The sequence below is a fragment of the Leptosomus discolor genome, chromosome 2 (assembly GCF_034619465.1).
Source record: "Leptosomus discolor isolate bLepDis1 chromosome 2, bLepDis1.hap2, whole genome shotgun sequence".
NCBI classification, from domain to species: Eukaryota; Metazoa; Chordata; class Aves; order Leptosomiformes; family Leptosomidae; genus Leptosomus; species Leptosomus discolor.
This window is the reverse complement of record NC_141392.1, coordinates 62,179,576-62,197,693: the sequence shown is the minus strand read 5'-3', so window position 1 is coordinate 62,197,693 and position 18,118 is coordinate 62,179,576. Positions and strand designations below refer to the sequence as shown.

Below are 18,118 nucleotides of genomic sequence, written 5' to 3'. Positions count from 1 at the left end.
GCAAAATGGAACCAAGTTAAAGTTGCAAGGCCATGTCGATCATTCTTATTATGTAATTGAATATTTGAATGTATAAGAAAGCTTCAACAATTAAAGGCATTCTAAGGGCCTACTTGAAGAAAAAGAACTTGGTTTCATGCAGGTAATTATTAAAATGGCAACAGAATCAAACAAGACCAAGAAAGGAAAAAAAAATATTAATGGGTATAGAAATTGCATTAATTTTAAAAGTCACTCTAACAACAAACAAGACTGTAATGGAAACTATATTTCTACAAACTTAAGTCAATGGAAATTAAAAAAAGTAAATCAGGTGAGTATAACTTTTTATCTTAGGATAAGGATTTGTTATAGGTTAACATTTTCACAGGCACAAAACTAGCTTAGTTTTCAGAGATGGCCATTTGCTTAGGGCTTTGAATCTCAATGTTTGATGGGATTCATCTTGCATAATTTAGACACCTAATAACAGATATTTAAAATTTAAGCTAGTTGTCTTAGGCTGGCTCTAGAATCAGAGAAGAGAAATTGCATCCTCAGAGATAAAGTAATTTCTTCTGTCTTGGATGCCAATCTTACCATGAGATGATTTGTCCTTGAAAGATGCCTGTTCTCCACTGCTTATAAAAGTAGCTCAAGGTAACTAAGACTTGAATGATCTACTTTCAAGTGATTAAAGATATGAAATAAATCCTGTCGGTCTTGATATCTAACATAAGGCACCCACATTAGAAAACTGTAGCCATAATAGCTACTCGTAGGGCCATATCCAAACAAACTGTTGCAAATCGCACTCTGTATACTCCAACAGTGAGCTCTCAAAAAGGCTAGACCAAGCAGTGCAGACACAGACATACTTAACCAGGATGCGGACCATGTTGGCAGTAAGCAAAGATTCAAACCCTACTTTTGGAGGGTGGCGTGCTGGAAGGTATCTGTGAGCACAGTCTCACACACTCTGACAAAGATAGCATCTTTTCTCTTAGTTCACCTGTATTTCAACTCCAGCTTGAGTGAGTCACTTTGTCTTCTGGGGCTTCTTGGGCTTTGTCTATAAAAATTGGTTTGTTTGATTGTAACATTTCCCTTTCCAGCCTCTGGACATCTTGTTTAATTGCCCTTTTCAAATTCTTAAGCTATCCAGCTCAAACTCCAGAAGGCCTAGACTGAATTTGGAGGAAGGGGATGAGAAACAAGAAATGTGCCAATAGGATTTTTTTAACCTTCTTCCAAAAAACCTTCTTACTCTCCTTGCTTGAGACCATACAGCTGTCTGGGTAGGTACGCCCTCTTGCCCCCCTTCCTTCTTCATCTTTGTTCTTGGTGCCAGAATCAGCCAGATTCTGACAAGGTGGCTGCATAATTAAGCAATGGGGTGTCGGTGGACAGATGGGGAGAGCTAGTTAGACAAGAGAAGGGATGAGAATGTAGCCAGTCCCTGAAGATGTCTGTGAGAGGGATTCCTGCTTTCCTGGTGCCTATTTGCTTCTGTGCTATTTTCTTGTGCTCCACTCCAATGAACGGGGTGACAGGCGAACGTGCTCACCCTTCTCCTAGGATCCTCAGCACATGCAGCAGGGCCAGGAGGAAGCTGTGGTGAAGAGCTTTGTGTGGCTGTGACTGGGAGAGATGGCGCTGTCCAGAAGCAAGATCTCAGGGGTGTCTTCTGGAATACATCCTGGTACCTTCTAGTGTAGCTCCACTCTGCTTTCCGCTCCTGGCCTAAAAGCTGGGATCTGCAACCAACTTCTGACCTCATTTGTGAGCTGGGAACAGCCATGAGCACCTCTGTTGGGCTCATGATCCCAAATAGTATGACAAACTAGCAGGTTTCTGTGGGATGCAGAGAGAGGTTTGTGACCTCTACCTTGGGAATTGCCATCAATTTAAAAATTGCTGTTTTCAGTCATTTTGTGAGGAATCTAGAAAAGATCTCCGCTCACCTGTAGTTCCATTGAAAACAAACCCTCTTTTAGAACACTAAGCAGAAAAGGACAATTCAAGGTAAGGCTAATAGTTTGTTGGTGTTCAGGCCACAGTGCTGAGTGGCAGTTTACTTGTACAAAAGTACACCTTTTGTTATTGCACCTGTCCTTGGCTATGGCTGACCACATTGATGGTTTCACTATCTTACTTTGTAATTACAGACTCCTTTCACCTCATTTATTAAATCACTATGTGTCCAAGTAGACCATCTTTTGTGTAACATCGTAACAAATAGATACAACTAATTATGAGTCTTTAAATATATGCATGTGAATTGCAATGATTCTCAAAACATGAAATTTCAACACTTTAAAGTTATTTTGCTGAATGAGATGACTCATTATGCATGGGAAAAAAAAAAGATCCTGTAATTTCATTGTATTCTCCTGTCATTAGGAAAATATTATGCTTCAAGCAGATGAAGGACAGCAAAATTTGCAGACCCATTATTACTGGATAGTGGTAGCAAAGAGAAGTGCATTACATTTGCCTACAGATAAGTGAGTGTGTTTCAGCACACATTTTTTGTGTTTTTTTTTTTTTTTTTTAAAAAGGATAAATTTAGAGGACAAAGTAGAGCTGTGGTTTGCAGAAGACAAGCCTGGAGACACCAGTGTCTTCAATCCACTGATTCCATGTCTGTGTCCCCTGTTTGCTCTGCGGACTGACCTTGGGCAGACAGCTCCGCTGGGTTATTCACACATTCTACAGCTTTTGGTGGACTTTTTGTGGGTACTGGCGTATTCCCAAGGGGAGTGGGCATGTTTTGTGTGGGTGTTGGCACATTTTCGGGGGTTGCTGGCATGCTTTCAACAGGTTTTGGCATATTCCCAGTGGGTACTGGCATGCTCTTGGGAGATATTGGCACACTTTCTGTGGGTGTTGGCACCCTTTCTGGGAGTGCAGGCATGCTTTTGGTGGGCTTTGGCACGTTCTCAGTGGGTGTTGTTGTATTTTCAGTGGGCACTGGCATACTCCCAGTGGGTGCTGGCATGTGTTCAGTGGGTGTTGGTGCGCTCGTGCTGGGCTGCTCACAGTGATTCCCGGCCTCTAACCATGGGATGGGAGGAGAGGGCAGCTCTGGCACCAGGGCAGCATTAGATGTTTGAGCGTCACAGGTCTCTGGATTGCTGCTGTTGCTTGGGAGGGACTCCTCTGCCTTGTGGGACACCCTGAAAGCTTCTGCCAGCTCCTTCAGCATGCGCTCATCAGTAGTGTGCAGCTCAGTGCTCGACTGCTCAGAAGAGGAAGGGCTTGTATCAGTGTCATCTTCTTCTAAGATGCCATTTCCATTCAACTCTTCAGGGAACTGTGCTTGCTTTATTTTTTTGTACAACTCATTCCTCTCTTCCTGCAGAGCCCGGCAAAGGTTCTCTAGCCTCTGGATTTTCAGCACAAAGCACTCGTATTCCTTGGACCTCATGGCTTTCTGTGGTCAAAGACATAAGACAAAGGTGCAGACTGAGTTTGGGTGCATACAATTCATTGGTGGAACTGGCAATTAGGAGATAATTTGAGATCTAGGCAGCCCTCATAGGACTCTGCCAGGTAGCTGGCTTTCACCAACTGCTCTACAATAACTATGGTCTTCTGTACCAAAGCTGCAAGAGGAAATTCACCCCTGTTACTGCAGAGTATTAGCATTCTCCGCACAGATTCAGATCAATTCCTGCAAAACTATTTGCAGGAATACCTGTTGATGATCTGTAGAGACAGAAAAACATAGTGGATGTCCATACAGATAACCATCTGAAAGCCTACCTGGACTTCTGGTGGGCATGGGTGAGAATCTGGGAGAAAACAAACTGTATTATATTTATTTTGCTTCTAGGTTCTGTGTTAGCAGCCTGAATTGGAACATTTTCTTACTTCTACACCCAGTGAGGAAAAAAGAGTTACAGAAATAGAAATAGCAATAGCACAGAGCTACAAAGCTAATGAAAGACCTGGTCCAAGTTCAGTATAAGTTTGGGGTGAAACTTCAGGCAGCCTCTTATCTTATTTGAACAAGCTCCAACATGCTTATGAATTTCCTCTGCAACACCCCTGTGACAGCATGTTTGAAACTATAGTGAGCCAAAAGTTATTTGCTTTTTGCTCTCAGAGTTTGCCTACCCAGGAAGTTAATGAAAGGCGTGAATGTAAAGTTCATTAGCTAGAGCACATTAGTTCCCTGGGTGGATGCTCTTATGCAGCGAGAAAGTAGCGTGAAGTGAACAAATGCCAATTTGCTTCTATCTGAGAGCATTAACAATCACACATTTTTAGAGCACTTAAAATTCACAGTTACGTAATTCAGTTTCTAGCGGACTTAGTGAATGTCTCTGCACAATCTAAAAGCCCCAGCAGTTGTGATTGTCTTTGTCTTTAAAGACATCTAATTACCAAGGTGGCTGGAAAAAAAGACCCTTAGATTCAAGAACAAATTTTTCATTGACTTCTGGCAGTTTCAGGTCATCTCATCTTCTAGTTAAAGCTTTACGTGGGGAAAGAGGTGCATCCTGAGAACACAAAGACTGCTCACCTCTTCAATCATGTCCAGTAATGCTCTGTTACAGTTCTCAAACCTGGATTTCCATGTAGCAGTATCCTTTTCCAACTTCTTCATTTTCTTTGTCATCTATAGAAGCAGGAGGAAAAGCTGAATCACAACAGGAATTCCATGCTGCAGATGAAATTAGGACAGCCCTTCTATTCATGTCTTGGGCTGTATTCGTAACTCTGCCACCCGCAGCTGTAATGGCTGTGCTAAGTAATAATTTATGTTAAGGGATGGATTTAGTTTTAAGTAGCTGCCATACAACTTTCAGCTTCCAGTCTGTAGTCCTAAAGTAGGACCAGTTGATTATGTGGTTAAAAGTATAGCCAGCTCCCAGAGCACAAACTGTCACAAAAACAAAAGGCAAAGTAAAGGTGGCATTATTCAGACTACAATGTTAGATTGCTAGGAAGTTAAAGAAGGGCTTTTATCTTCTGAGCCAGCACTGCTGAGGAAGTTCCCTTTGGATTAGTCACCTCTATACTACTACCAAAACACACCACTAGCTAAATAGCACCATCTTTCCCTTTGGTTTTCTGCAGACTGAAATCTCTGTGAAGATCATTAGAGATTGCCTGGTCCAGGGCACCAGGATTTTGGGCCCTTGTGGCAGAGCAGAACATTATTATCAAAGTGGGTACAACATGTGGGTGTGTTTGTTTTTTGACTCACATTCATTAGAGGAAATAAGTACACTAGCTGCAAGGAAACAGTCACTTGGGCTTCATGGTGGGAAGGTGTCAGTGGGCTCCAGCTCTGCCTGCACACTCCATTGGGAAAATGTGTAGCCTGTGTCAAAATTTCGGTACCAGTGTCAGTCACCCAGGAGGCTCTGGACACTCCTGGAGACATGGGCTGAAAAATGCAGCTCCAGACTCCCCCTTTGGTATCTCTGAGGGGTCTGTATCCGACTACCACATTAGGTAAAATGTTTATTCTTCCAGACAATTTTGGGTTTAGGCGAAAGGGAGAGTGAAATATTCAGCTTGCAGTGCTGAAGTCTAAGCTGCTGTCAGTCATGGTAGGCATGCCCCAGATCTCATCTGAATGTTGGAGATTGTTCTCCAAAATGTGCAGAAATAGTCCCATCCTAGATAAAATGATTGCAGTGAGAAATGTCAAGATCTAAAAGGAAAGTCTCAAGCACAGAGTTCAGGTATGAGCTGCTACTCACTTTCTCCATCTCCTGTTTGAACGTGGCAAACACTTCATTGCTTTTGGTCAATGTTTTCTGAAATTCTTCAAACCTTTCAGAGTAGAGAGTGATCTGCATTAACAGAGAAAAAAAAAAAAAACAACCCACAGTAATTTAGAATCTCCAGGATGGTGAACTTCTACTTTGGTAGAAGATAATAAAATAAGTGTTGTGTTTGGGCATGGAAATGAGCTTCAGTTTGTATGCCGTGAACCATAAACATCTCAGAACTGAAACTCTCTGCATCTTTTTGAGGTTGCAAACTGTTATGATTCTTCTCTTGCAAATAGGTAAACTGAGGAAGAATAGAAAGACCCAGGCCACTGATTTTAAAAATACCTGGGAATTACGGGTGCTGTATTCTCCCTAATGTTGCAGCTGTGGTGTCTCTACAGGGTGCCCAGAAGCAAAAAAAAATTCCCTAGAAGTGGAGACTTCTGTAAACATTTCTCTTGGTAACTCTGTGGAGACTTCAAGAGCACAGCATTAAAGTCTGCGAAGATTTCCAGTCACTGCCTTTCCTCACAAGCCCTGTATGCTTCTTTTCTGTGTACAGTTGTGGCAGACAGGAAAGAACTCCTAGGATGACCTACAGAATGGAAAATGATAATGTGATCCCTGGGCCATCTCCATGGGCAGGGACTAACCTGAGCTGGTCTGACCACTGATGCTGTGCAGGACCAGGCAGTGGGATTAACCCAAGGTGGGAGCCAGCATAATCAGAGCTGTGCCCGAGCTCTAAGCCTTGCTTCACCGTGCAGACATCACCAAACTCCAACTACAACCTGAGGGCGTAAGCTCTGGCAGGCTTTAGCAGAGGAGCTCAGCACAGCCTGTCTGTCCAGCTGTTTGCCTGCCTTCTTGATTACCCAACAAGCCAGGCTGGGAGCTGGATGCTACCCTGGCTATGCTGCTTCTGATGTCCAAGTGAGCTGAGGGAGAGGTGTCCCCACATCAGGCTGCAGCCACAGCTTTCCTTCTTCTGCCTTTCCAATCCCCATTTCGTGACTTGGGCTGTGGCCAGGGACTGCACCCAGCACTTGATGTGCTCCACTGGACTCCACCGTTGAAGGGAGGTGTCACTGCTGCCTCCCTGTGTTACCTGGCACGTGGGGTAGCCCCACCACTGAGCAAAACCCACCCTTCCCTTCACACCGCCGTGATCCTGCACCGGATTCCTTCCAGCTGCGTCCCTGCACCGTGGCTTGAGTTAGCTGAGAGGGCACCTTGTCAGCTCTGTTTTGTGGCATGTGTGTGGACTGCAGCTGCAGGCAAGGCCAGCAAAGGCAGAGAAAATAATCCCCTGCCAGCCTCTTCTGCCAGTTTCAATTCACTTCATGAAGCAGAGCAGAAGAAAGATCTGTTGCAATGTGCCAACGTTTAAGACTACTAGGGCTCCGTATTTTGCTATCAGTTTACACCTGGTAGTCATGTGAAAGTTCATCTGTGGCTGTATTCAGTCAGTAATCCTTATTTTTACGCCTAAAATCTGCGGACGTTTTTGAAAAAAAAAAAAAAAAAGTTCTAAAGATCTGAGGTTAGTATTTTCTGTAAGATTTTATTTTTTTCTGCTTTTTCTGTTTTTTTTTTTTTTTTCCCTGGGTGGGAAAAGCACTTTCAAAATCATGCAGGATTCTCTATAGATAAAGCATGGATATTTACTCTTTGGAAAAGACGACCAGCTCCAACTCATCCACTTCCTTCTGGTGCCAGAGCACCCCCAGCAGTGTTTAGAGGACTGGACATTTCATCTGTGCAGCCTGACAGCTCTCCTTAGAAAAAGGGATTGGTGTAACACGCAGTGGCTGATGTGGGGTGGGTGCAGAGCAATGGGAGGTTCAAGAGCAGCCTGCAGTGTTCAGGCCTCTGGCTGGAGTCTTAGCTGCCCTCTCAGCACTGGCGGGGAGCTGACTAAACGACTAGCTAGGAGCTGTTACTGTGTGTGGTGCCAGCCAACATGGACCCTCCCCTGATACTACTCCTTTGTTACTGAGGAAAAGAAGATTTAGAAAATGTTGCTAATAGTGGGATGGTTTTAATTCTGATTTTGAAATCAGATATGGTTATATTACGTTTCGTGTTCATTCTGGCTAGTTGTTATGATGCCCCTTGCCATGGCCAGAACTGTAGCATACTGTGGATGTGCCTGAGCTAAGATCAAACTAGGTCCTTAGGGTCTCTCTCGGTGGCTGTGAATATGGCACTGGCTGCAGTCCTTCCCCGCTGAGCTGGGTGAAGGCATGGGGGGTTAATCCATCCAGAGCTCTGTGGTACCGATACTGGAGCTAGCTGACATGAAGCTTGCACGTGTGTATTTATACTAGGCTGTAGCCAGAGCTGTGACCTGTGCACAAACAGAAACTCAGAGGGATTTGTTTTAGCAGGCCGAGTGCCACAGCATAAGCGGAACACTGATACCAACTGAGATTTTGGAATAGACGTCATGGCTCTAAGGAGAAATGCCTGAGCATCCCAAAGCCAGGGGAGGGAGCAGGAGTGAAAGCCAGCAAACCAGGACTCCTAGCCCAGAGCCATTGTCTTAAAAAAACTCACCTCAATTCTCTGTCTCCGCTTTTCTCTTCCAACTTTTGCCTATTGTTTAATTAGATTAAAAACCTTTCAGGTTTGAACAGGGCAAGCTGTGATCTCTAGGCAGTACCACAGCACCAAGAATAGCTTCTGCAATTTAAATTTGAATAACAAATGAATGTTTTCGTGGTGGCTGGGAACAGGCTGTGAGAGCTGTTTCTCACTAGAAACATGTACTTGTGCTCCTCGGTTAGGGAGACAAGGACCCCCTCGCTGTGGCCCACTGCCCATCCAGTGCCCCTGACAGCATGGGAAGGGAGAGTGGAGGCTGTGCTGCTGCCAGGTGAGAGCTCACAAGTGCAAGGCTTTGGGAAGTGCAGGCATCTCTGCATTGCCATGCCGTAAGGGTGCTACAGTGAGGACGCTCCTTTGGCCCTGTTATGTTCTCCTTGGTTGCCAAAGCCCAGTGGTTGCACTACATCAGCTACCAAAAAATAAAGGCCTCATCTGACTTTTATCTTCTCGCTTCGTTTCAAAGCAGGAAGCAAAAAAAAAGTCTGCCTAAGCAAGATGCCTAGGGAGGGCGTGCAGCATCCTGGGAAGCATCACCATGGTTTGGGCGTGTTCCCTCAGCTGGGGCCAGATCCCTGTCACCGTTTGGAGCGCTGGATTTGGCCATCTTAGGCACATGGTGCCACCCAGAGACAGGCTGGCATGAAGCTGATGTCCCCTGATTCCTTCCAGCTCAAGGAAGCAGTAGGTGTTCATCACGTCCTCTAAAATGAGTGGTATCTCACTCACTATAGCAGGCAGTGAGGGCTATGTTATGGCTTCTCCTCATCTCATTGACCAATGTCTTCTCATAATTTCCATGCAGCTGTTCCTCTGTTAATATCTATTTGCTGTTTTGTGCTGTTTGCATCGAGGAGCTCTTTATGCTCTTTCTGTTCTGCCCTTGCACAACGCTTTGCACAATGGCATCTGGTCCGTGAGAGAGGCCCTTCAGTGCTACCATACTGGAAACAATAATAATAATAAATGTTCTTATTCCCAGTAATTCCAAATGGAGGCTGCTGTGTAAGTGACAGAGCTCTCACACTTGAGCAGAACACCTAACTGCATGTTTCATTTCAGCAAATGAACCACTTAATTTTTGCCTACACAAGTCTGCAAGGGGCACATGTATTATCAATGCCTTTGCAGACCTGTTTGACTGGATTTTTCTAAAAACAATTTTACCGTTTCAAATGTATGCTTAATATATTCTAGCTTTTATCAATATGTTCAGTTTCATTAAACTGGCTACAGAGGTCTGCCTGCATGCAAAACTCTTTCTGGTTGAACATAAAAGTTTAATTAAAAACCACTCTGAGAAAATTTGGAGCAGGTTTGCAGTCAGGACAGACTCAGCTGGAGGCCTTTGAGGTTTGATTGCAGAACCTGTCAAACTGGTGTCAGCAGCAGTTTATGTGATATTCTTCGGTGTGCTACCAGCTTATCTCAGCCTTTGAAAAAACACGTAAAGGACCAAACCCCTCTTAGCATGTTTCCAGGTTATCAGTTTAACGCTAGCCTTTCTTGACTGTTTGACAGGCAGGAATCAGACCATCTACAAGGGCAGAGCTGGAACAATTTACCAGGATGATTAACTGTGAACAAGGGCTAGGAGGGGGCTTCCTGATGGGTGAGGAGATGGGCAGCTGCAGAGGGGCTGAAGGACTCACACCATGCCCTGCAAAGCTCTGCTGAGGGGCAACTTTCTCACAGACAGGTCAAAGAAGATAAATCTACGTGACTGTTTCTGCAGGTCTAGGAAAATCTGCCGATGCCATCTCTTTTTGATATGAAAGTCCAGCATGTCATCTAGTGTTCTCACTTGTATTCAAGGTCAATTATTGCCTTGCTTTCGAAGTGTAGTATATACTGCCTGTTTCTTGTTTTAACTGCCTTTCACTCCAGCCTGACTCTTAGTGTAATTTTGGCAAGTAATTTTATTTTATTGAATGTTTCAAATTCCAAGTAAACACTGAAATCCTAGAGGTCCCTTTGTATAAGCCCTTAGCAGGCAGAATTCCTGCTAAAGTTAATGAAAATGCTGCCTTCGCACCCCAGTCCAGAAAAGCACATGAGCACATCAGCTGCAGTCTGGTAAACATGTTTCATGATATCTATGTACTCCAGTACTTTGCTGGATTAGAAACCTGCCTGAAGGGTAGTTATGGTGAACAGTGAAGCCAAGGCATACACATTGTTGTGTGGTTGAGTACTGTAAACACTCATAAATCATAGCACCATAGAATGGTTTGGGTCAGAAGGGACCTTTAAAGATCATCTCATTCCAACACCCCAGCCATTGGCAGGGACACCTTCCACTAGACCAGGTTGCTCACAGCCCCATCCAACACGGCCTTGAACACTTCCAGGGAGGTGGCAGCCACAGCTTCTCTGGGCAACCTGTTCCACTGTCTCACCACCCTCAGGGTGAAGAACTTCCCTAATATCTGATCTAAATCTACCCTCTCTTAGTTTAAAACTGTTGCTCCTTTTCCTATCACTACAGGCCTTGGTAAAAAGTGTCTCTCCATCTTTCTTATAAGACCTGTTTAAATATTGAAAGGCTGCAATAAGGTCTCCCCAGAGCCTCCTCTTCTCCAGACTAAACAACCCACATGCCACAGTATGATTTGCAGTATGGGCATTACCTTACAGTTGCCTTGAAAACAACCTGTTTCCTTTGCAATAGTCTATGGGATGTAGAATGTGGGTAGAAGGAACACACAGAAAGTAGTTTGGATACTTTACCTGGAATGTGCCTCACGGGTTAAAAACTGGGAAACAAAGGCACACCATGCAATCACCTCTCCTACTTCACCTGTGCCTGCAGGACAGTCTCTTGCTCCTTTAGCATTTTGGCCTGGAGCTTCCATTCTGCAGCTTGGTTCAGGAGCTGTGTTTTGGACAGAGAGAAAATTGTTAGGTCCTTAGTTTATCAGCTGGAAATTCTCATCCTCCAGCTACCTATGCTTCTGCCACTGCTACCTTGATAAGAAGTGATCTAACTTACAGATTAATGTAATTAGAGGAGCTAGGCAAGGCAAAGTATTTAGTGCTATCCTGAGATGTGGGGCAGGGCATTTGATTTCCAAAGGCATATTTGAACAGGAGTTCAAAACCTACTTGGACTGAAGTGTGCAGTACAGTAGGCTCTAAAAAGTGTGGTATTTAACCATATTGTCACCAGACTCCTAAAGAGTGGTTAAGATACTTTATGGCACTTTCATTTCAGCACAGCTCTGGCCAAATTCCTGCTCTCCAGTGAATGGCAAACTCCCTTTTGCATTAAGGATCAGGACTTAGCATACAGGTACGGTCACGGTCAGGCCTCAAAAAATCTGTGAGCTTTCAGAGAGGGAATGCATAGTAAAGGTCATACATTTACTGCTGTCTGTTATCTTTGGGCTCTGTTTGCATTGAGATGCCATCAGCAGGGAATCCCAGCTCAGGCTGATAAATGCCTCCCTTAGATCAAGAAGGCAATTGAGGAAGAGCTTGATTGTAGTTTCATCCCTGGCTGCTCCTGGGAAGATGTGATTCCTTACCTCAAGGTATTTGGCAAAATGACAGGCAGGCTGCAGATGGGAGGATTGGTCAATGATGAATTAATTGCAGTTCTGAGTCAGCACTTCCAAAGCGCTTAGTAATATTCTACCAATTGATTTAATCTGAAAGCAGGAAACATTTACTGAAGTGTTAAAGAAATGTGCCTATCGCCTACAAAACATTTATAAAGTGTTTTACTGGTTAGGCCAAATGTATTTTAGAAAAAGAATGCTAATTATAGCTTGAGAAATGAGATATAAACAAGTTAGTTTACCGTAGGACTTTCTCCTGTTGGATTAAATTGTACCATTTAAAATAGCACAATTGGGCTCTGAAAATGTATTGAAAATAAAAGCACTATGTAAGTCAATAGATCCTACTCTCATATTGGAAGTGAAAGGTGAGTAGAACCACATGCAGTAAATGTATTTGATCCCTAGTAAAAGCTTTTATTCTACCATTTTGTTGGAAATAACGCATGTGAACTACTTGAATTCCACCTGGCAAAAGAGCTGAGGATGTACCCTACAATTGTTGAGTGAACAACGTAATGAATTCCCTCCCTGTCTCTAGCTAGTTGCGGGACAAAGACTATCTTAATTAGCCTTGTTGCCTATATATATATTTTATATATACATTAGCTCTAGAAAAATATTTCGTTCATCAATTTGGCCTTTTAATTTTGACCCATTGAATTTTTACCATCGACAATTTCCTGGACAAGAATGTTTTACAGCCCAAGTATGCATTGTATGAAGTAACACCACATTCTGTTGCTTTTATACCTGCCTCTTAATATTTATTTTGAGAATTTAATTTCATGTTTGGTTCAATGGAGATAAGTCAAATTCCTGAGTTTAGAACTTGTTGACTAAAATGTCAAATATCTTGTGTCATAGCAAGTAAAAAGAGATGGTATGAATAGGCCTAGGGTAAATGAGCCTCAGTTCACACATTTGTTTTCTTGGGAGAGTGTATGTTTTATGCACACAAAAATAATTATTTATTTATTTTTTTTAGTTTGAATGAAATCCGGAGTTTAAGTTTCATGTTTCTTCACTATATGCTTGTCTGGGTTTTGGGGTTGGTTGGGTTTTTTTTGGAATTATAGGGTGTCTGGTTTGAATGATTTAATGAAAAAATACTTTTAAAACCTTCAGAGCTACCCAGTGCCTAGGCCAGTCCTTACTTTTTTACAGGGGCTTTTACCTGTATTGCTTAAATTTCTGCTAGGGTTACCTTCATACCCAGTGTGCCTGAAATAATGAACAGGTCCCACCTCCTGTGCCATGTCTTCTGCGACAGCACAAGAGATGCACAGAGAAGGTAAAGAATGTTGCTTCTTTTGCCTGTTAATGAAATCCTTCTTCTCTCCTATTGACCCACATAGCTTCTGTGCCAGTAAAAATCCAAGAGTTAATAAACTCTTCTGTCATAGAAGCAAGCCACAGAGAGGCTTGCTCAAATTAGCATGCACTTTTATGCAGCCTGAAGTCATCTGCAAACACCAAGCTGGGAGAAAACAAATCAGAAGAACTGATACATTTATTAATAGGCTATGAAGTGGTAACAAGGAGGCTGAAGTATAAAGAAATGAATAAATATTGCATGAGGTGTTTACAAAGCAGCACTTCAGTGAAGTGTGGTGATGTTATACTATATTATTAGAGATGTGATAACTGCTGGAGGCCCAGACAGTCACATCATGCTCAGCAATAAAAAAGCCAGTCCTCAAGAACATACGTTCCCATTTAATGACATGGATCTGGGGACTGGCTTAATGAAAGTTAAGCTTTCCTTTTTGCTGCCAGATTCTGCAAATTCCAATTATGTAGAAATCTGATCAATACCTTCCAGTCATATACTTGAAAGCCACAGAGGCTTTAAACTGCAATTCATTGCACATCAAAGTTTGTATTACAAGTGCTAAAAATGTCTGGTATAGGGAGGAAGTCCAAGTAGCGGTGACCAGTTATAGGATGATAGTAAAACTGCATCCTTAGGTAAAGTTGATCCTTTGGGATGTGCACACAGTATGAACCATTGCTCCTTATACAGGGAATCATGTTCTCAGTTGCACGTGTAAGTGAATTGTGCAAGCAATGAGATCACCTGCCTATTGAGATGTGGTACACAGGCTGCATGAGAAGACATTTCTCCTTGTCTGAGGCAAAGAAGTTTTGTTCGAGGGCAAAGATTTCTTCATGGAAGAACTGCATAGGAAGACATCAAAGTGAGCCTTCAAGCAGTAATCAAATAGATGATAAAAGAATTTTAAAAAATAATTTAAAGACATTTTCAAAATCCTGCAGCAAAAGTCATGCACAGGGATGTAAAGAAATGGCGTGGAAAGAATTGATATATAGTTCTGAAAGCCTTTCCCTCAAATGACAGGATGCTGAAAGGCAGTAAGGCTCTGACTTTGCATGTTGCTGAGCTGGAGAGAGATACAGTTAAAAAAGAGGACTCCATCAAATCCATCTTGATTTCATACATACATGTATATACATTACTCCCACAGACACTAGCACAATAGCTGGGTGGGTGGGACTAAGTGCTCAGCAATATGATTGAGGTGGGAGACAAGTGTGGGCCAGCAATCCAGGTGCTGGGCTACCTGAATCATGACACACTAATTGTGACTTGACTTATTGCATGGCTTTTGGCTAGTCACTTAAGTTCCTCAGTTAAATCTGCCTTGCTCTGAGGTTATGTTAGCCATACATCACTAGCCTACCTCGAAGGCAGGGTTTTTAAGCATTAGTTTGGACAGTGTGAAAAATATTCTTGTACACGGTGCATACCATTATACACCCACTACTTACAGGCTCTGTAGCTTGTTTTCGAACCTGCGCTAGTCATATATACAGCAAAGCCACAAAGAAAATCTCCCACTCCCAAATGTAGATGGTGATGACTTTCACTGCTTTAAAAGAAATAAAAATAACACAACTGTGCATATGAGTTCTAGATAAAACACACAAAGAAGGTTTGGCTAGAAATGGGGCCAGTCACAGGCAATAGGCAGCCCCAAAACGCATGTTCTGTGAGGTACACCAAGAAAGGTCATTGATATAAGGCTGTATATGTCACTTTTCCACAGAGCCAACACCTTGTCTTTCACATCTTTTTCCTTTTTTTTTTTTCCCTCCCAATATCTGGAATCTGGTCCTCAGTAGCAAGACTCGCACTGGCTGCAGTAAAGTAAGCCCAAATTTGCTTTGTCATTGTAAGAGAGTTATTGGAAATGTTTCCTGGGCTTTTAACTGACAAGAGTCAACTGCCATGAATGAAATTTTGGGTTTTAGCTTTTAATATACAGTGAAAGGGAGCAACTCAGCTGGACCACAAATTGTCATGCAGTGACATGCAGATGTGCACATGGAGAAGCCCCAGCTTCTCTTCCCCCTCAGTCTTTGGCTGGGACTAAAGCTGAGCAGGAGGGAGTGGGTGTCCCAGCTGCAAAATTAGTGGAGAGAAAGAGGATAAATGCTCTTACGGGCAATTCTTGGTAAGAGGTATTTGCTGTGTTTCCCTTGTGCTCTATCCACAGGGCTTAGAGCCCCGCATTTTCATCCATACTTTATAATACTTTGGTCATGCTTGTGCTAATGTATCTCTTTCCAGATACACAGAGAAGATACACATCCCCTCTTTAGAGCTCTCTGATGCTGCTCCTGAATTAGCTGGAGGATTGGTGAGAACTAAGCTTTCTTCCAGCTGATGAGAGCCTGTTGCTCCCCCTGAGGAGTTTCAGCTGCTGCCACCACTGAGAAGAGGGACCAGGCGTCTGTGTTGAACTCCAACGCTTTGTAGAGGTTAGGATGGCTGTGAAAATTCCAGGCAGCATGAAAAAATTTATTTTGGTCTGATTGAGTCACAAAACATGTGAGACTAAGGAGGGGTGCCCTCCTCCCATCCCAGCTGTGCCTGCAGGGATTATCCTGCCTGGAGCTGCTCTTCCCTGTCCCCCTGCTAGAGGTGTCCCCTCCGTCGGGTAGGGGGGAACAGCAGATGAAGCTGCTAAATGAACCCAGAGGCACTGGCAGACCAGTATGGGGAGGGGAACCTCTGAAAAAGAGAAGGGAGGGTTCCGTCACAGTAAGCAGCTACTCTGATGGCAAAGCCAGACCCACAGGAGGACATCTGGGCGGGCTCAGGGCCTGGGGGGGGATACCATGTTATTTTAATCCCATGTTCTTGTCCTCCTCTCTGATTGTTTAAATGTGCTCATTTATCATGTGGGGAGATGGAGTACCAAATATCAGATCCGTTTGAAAACTGATGGCATCACCTGACCCGGTCGCACGATGAATCCAGTGTGCAGTAACTGTGTGAGTTAGCTAAAGCAGCCTGTGCTCTAACCTACTGCTCTGCAGTTCGCTTCAAATACTGTAAATGCCAATGAAAGTGGCCTTTCAGAGGCTGTTCCTTTACATCAAGCATTGACAGTAGCAACAAAAAGGTCTCTGCTGCTATATCCCAGCTCATACCTGAAGGACCAATATATTAGTGAAATAGCATGCAGGGCTTGTTTTGTCCCAAAGTTAGATAAAAGACAGGCAGAAGGATAGGTACATATTCCTTTTCTTTCTGATGTCGCTCCTCAGCTTCCTTCATCATTTCCTGAGACTGCTCCAACTTGGCATCCACCAGTTTCTGTTGAAGTTCTCTGTGCTTAAATATTTTATCAAGGTGCTGTAAGAAAATAAATTTGGCTGAATGTACAGGTTTAATTATGTACACAGACCTTCATGCTCACACATGTACAGCTAGCTACTGGAACACTCGTCAGACGAAAATACTGCAAAACAGGAAGACTCCCAACCTACTGCAATTACTAAAAAAACTAAAGCATTCGTAAGAACAAACTGTGCCAGAATTTGCACGAGAAGGGAAACCTGTTTACATTATCTATCTTGATTTATTGTAGGGAAAAAAAAAAAGCCATAGCATCTTTGCCAGTTCTACGTCTACATATGAAGTCATCAGTATAAGCCAATATAACTGAAGATCAAATAATTGCTCATCGATAATAAATATACAGGGGACACGCTTTGTTTGAGCTGTTAAGTGGCCAGCAGATATAAGCCACTGTGTGGATAAATGTGTAAAGACACATTGCACCTGCAGTACTTGGGAGCATGTGCACAGCTCATGCCATCCTCTCTGTAAATACAAGCCTCTTTGCTCTGGCCACACGTGAACAATGTGGGCTTGGAGGGCCTGGGTGAAAGTACATGAGTGGGGGTGTGGGGGAGATCAGACCAGAGGAACCAGAAGCCTCCTCTGGCTTGTAAAACGTCTGGCTCTATGATGACCATCAGGAGGTAAATGTTGCTGATAGTCCTCTTCACTCTTGCTTCATTTAGGTAAAATTCACAGGAGCAAATATTCTGAGCTCATCCATCTGCTTTACATTTTCTTCTCATAGAAACCACAAGACAGGAATGTACATTTGTACATTTCCTTCGTTTAGCATAAGACTTCATACATGATGCAACAGATTTGGAAATGCATGTATTGTATTGGGCATTCCAGATTGTAAGGACAGATTACTTATGTTTTATTCAGTATGATAATGTTGTCTGGTTGCACTGAGGCTCACAGTAAATGTATTTAGAAACAATAAAAAGACCCATTGTGATATTTGTTAGAGTTTGTCGTAAAATAAAATAAAAAAGGTAGTTTGGGATTTTACTGAAGGGGTTTTTTTGTGTCAAAATTTTCTGACCAACTCTAATGTTTACAGAAAGAATAATTTCCCATCTGTCTATTATCTGCTAGATCTTATGGTGAGCATTGTGCCTGCAAAGAAGAATCTATTCCAGTGCAAAGGGCCTCCTTAATCTGTCTTCTTAATTTTCTGCTTCTGGAGAAGGGTCAAAGCATTTACATCAGAGCCCTTCTCAGCAACCTGTGTCTGGAGGGAACAAAAGTATATTTGATGTCACTAGCAAAGCAGGCTTTCTAAAAAGATGGGAGCTGGGAGGTGCTTGGTGGGGACTTTGGGGGAAGTAGGAAAGGGGTGCTGGGAGAGGTCCCCGGGGAGTTGAGGGAGCTGTTGGGGGGGCCAGAGGGCAGTTTCACAGGCAGCTGGCACACCTTGCTGCTTGGGTGCCTGGGCCCCTCTCCCTGCAGCGGCAAGGCTGCCGTGGGTGCTGCAGGCAGGGTGCTGGCCCGCACAACTCCTTGCCCGCAGGCTTTGCCACGCAGAGTCCGGTGGGCTTGCTGCACGCATAGTCCTGCTCAGACAGCAAAGCATGGTG

The 18,118-nt window shown here is 43.4% G+C and overlaps 1 protein-coding gene across 1 annotated transcript in view; it reads right to left on the bottom strand.

The window, feature by feature from the left end:
* Positions 1-2,605: 2,605 nt before the first annotated feature.
* TXLNB (taxilin beta) overlaps positions 2,606-18,118 on the bottom strand; it is a 29,267-nt gene continuing 13,754 nt past the window's right edge. The window contains exons 5-9 of the mRNA XM_009959552.2: positions 16,428-16,547; positions 11,122-11,196; positions 5,700-5,792; positions 4,511-4,606; positions 2,606-3,415 (exon numbers count right to left, since the gene is read on the bottom strand). Of these exons, the coding sequence (XP_009957854.2) occupies positions 2,606-3,415; positions 4,511-4,606; positions 5,700-5,792; positions 11,122-11,196; positions 16,428-16,547 (1,194 nt within the window). The remainder of the gene's footprint in view (positions 3,416-4,510; positions 4,607-5,699; positions 5,793-11,121; positions 11,197-16,427; positions 16,548-18,118) is intronic.